At 71.0% G+C, this 1,595-nt stretch overlaps 1 protein-coding gene across 1 annotated transcript; it reads left to right on the top strand.

Annotated features, from left to right (window-relative positions):
• On the top strand, nt 1–1,021 carry LOC135455167 (uncharacterized). The gene has a single exon (XM_064728119.1). The coding sequence runs from the start codon at nt 1–3 to the stop codon at nt 928–930; it is 930 nt and encodes a 309-aa protein (XP_064584189.1). The 3' UTR covers nt 931–1,021.
• Nucleotides 1,022–1,595: the final 574 nt, after the last annotated feature.

Raw genomic sequence — 1,595 nt, 5'->3', positions numbered from 1 at the left:
ATGGAGCCGGCGGCGGGCGAGGGGGCACAGCCTGGGCCGGTGCCGGCAGCCGGTGGGGAGGGCTGTGCCGGGCAGCGGGACCAGAGCGAGACTGCGGGGCCGGGGGACCCCGGGGAGCCGCTCCAACGCTGTGGAGAGGAATCTGCTGCTGCCTGGAGATGCTGGGAGCTGCCACGGACGGAGGATGCCAGGGAGCCGCTCCTGCCCGGGCATGAGCAGCCGCCTGCCCTCGGTGCCTCCCTGCCTGCGGGGCAGGACCCTCCCCGCGGGGAGAGCCCACGGCCCGGCTCCCAAAGCGTCTCCAGCTCCATCCTGAGCCTCTTCGGCGAGGCAGAGAAGGCCCCGAGCGGCGGCGGGGCGGGGGCAGCGGAGCCGTGCCCGGTGCTGGCGGGCGGCGAGGACGAGTGCCCGATCTGCACGGAGCCCTACGACGAGCAGCGGCACAAGGCGGCCGTGCTGAACTGCAGCCACGGGCTGTGCCGGGCCTGCCTGCGCGCCATCATGGACACGGCCACGGGCGCCGAGCTGGGCCGCGTGCGCTGCCCCATCTGCCGCCAGAAGACGCCCATGCTGGAGTGGGAGATCTGCAAGCTGCAGGAGGAGCTGCTCCTGCTGCACGCCCAGCCCGGCTACCCCGCAGCCCTGGCCACCCCCCGGCCCCCTGCCCTGCCGCCCCGGCGCCCGGGCCTGGCCGGCGCCCTCGAGCATCGCTTCCAGGTGCGCTTCCACACGAGCCGCATGTTCGGCTGCCTGCCCTGCGTGCGGTACCCGCCCTGCCTCATCCGCGCCCTGGCCCGGCTGGAGCGGCGCTGCCGCTGCTGCTACCTCCTGCTGCTGGCGCTGCTGCTGGCCGCAGAGATGCTCAGCCTGCTCCTCATTTTCCTCCCCATCCTGCTCATGGTGATGCTCTTCCTCATCCTCGACAAATAGCACTGGCTTTGTGCCCTCGGGCTGAGCGTGCGTGGGGAAGGAGCCCGGCTCCGGCTCTGCCCGCGGCCGCGGTGCCAGCGGGGAGCAGGCCTGTGACCCTGGTGCCCGGGACACCTGGCACTGCCCGTGAGCCCGGGCAGGGGGAGGCAGCGCAGGAGCAGGAGCAGAGGGAGGCGACCCTGGAGCTGGGCATGACCTGCACCGCGGTGACATCGCTGCCGCAGCCAGGGGGCGGATGGAGTGGGGCACATCCCTGCCTGGGGCACATCCCTGCCTGGGGCTGGGCACCAGAGAGGCTCTGTGGGCAGAGCAGAGCTGTGCCATGGGCTGTGCCACGGGCTGTGCCATAGGCTGTGCCATTGCTGTGCCATGGACTGTGCCACGGGCTGTGTCATTGCTGTGCCACCTGCACCCAGGACAAACGGGCTGGGATCCCCCAGCGTGCACTGAAAATACAACCTGTGTTTGTCCCACAGCTGTGTCCAGCTGAGTTCAGTGCTTGGTCTCAGCATGTCCCCTTGGGGCCTGGCAGTGCCACAAGGAGGGAATGGGCACAGCCAGTGCCCCCACCTACAAGGGGAGCATGCTCCACCATGGCACCTCCCAGCCCCTGCCGAGCCGTGCCAGCCCGTGCTCAGCCCGTGCCCTTCGGGGAGATAAGTGAG

Source organism: Zonotrichia leucophrys, chromosome 17 (assembly GCF_028769735.1).
Source record: "Zonotrichia leucophrys gambelii isolate GWCS_2022_RI chromosome 17, RI_Zleu_2.0, whole genome shotgun sequence".
NCBI classification, from domain to species: Eukaryota; Metazoa; Chordata; class Aves; order Passeriformes; family Passerellidae; genus Zonotrichia; species Zonotrichia leucophrys.
This window is presented reverse-complemented; position numbering and strand designations above follow the sequence as displayed.

Bases quoted from the DNA above. Each gene is read 5' to 3' on its own strand.
- LOC135455167 (XM_064728119.1), top strand. From the start codon at position 1: ATGGAGCCGGCGGCGGGCGAGGGGGCACAGCCTGGGCCGGTGCCGGCA.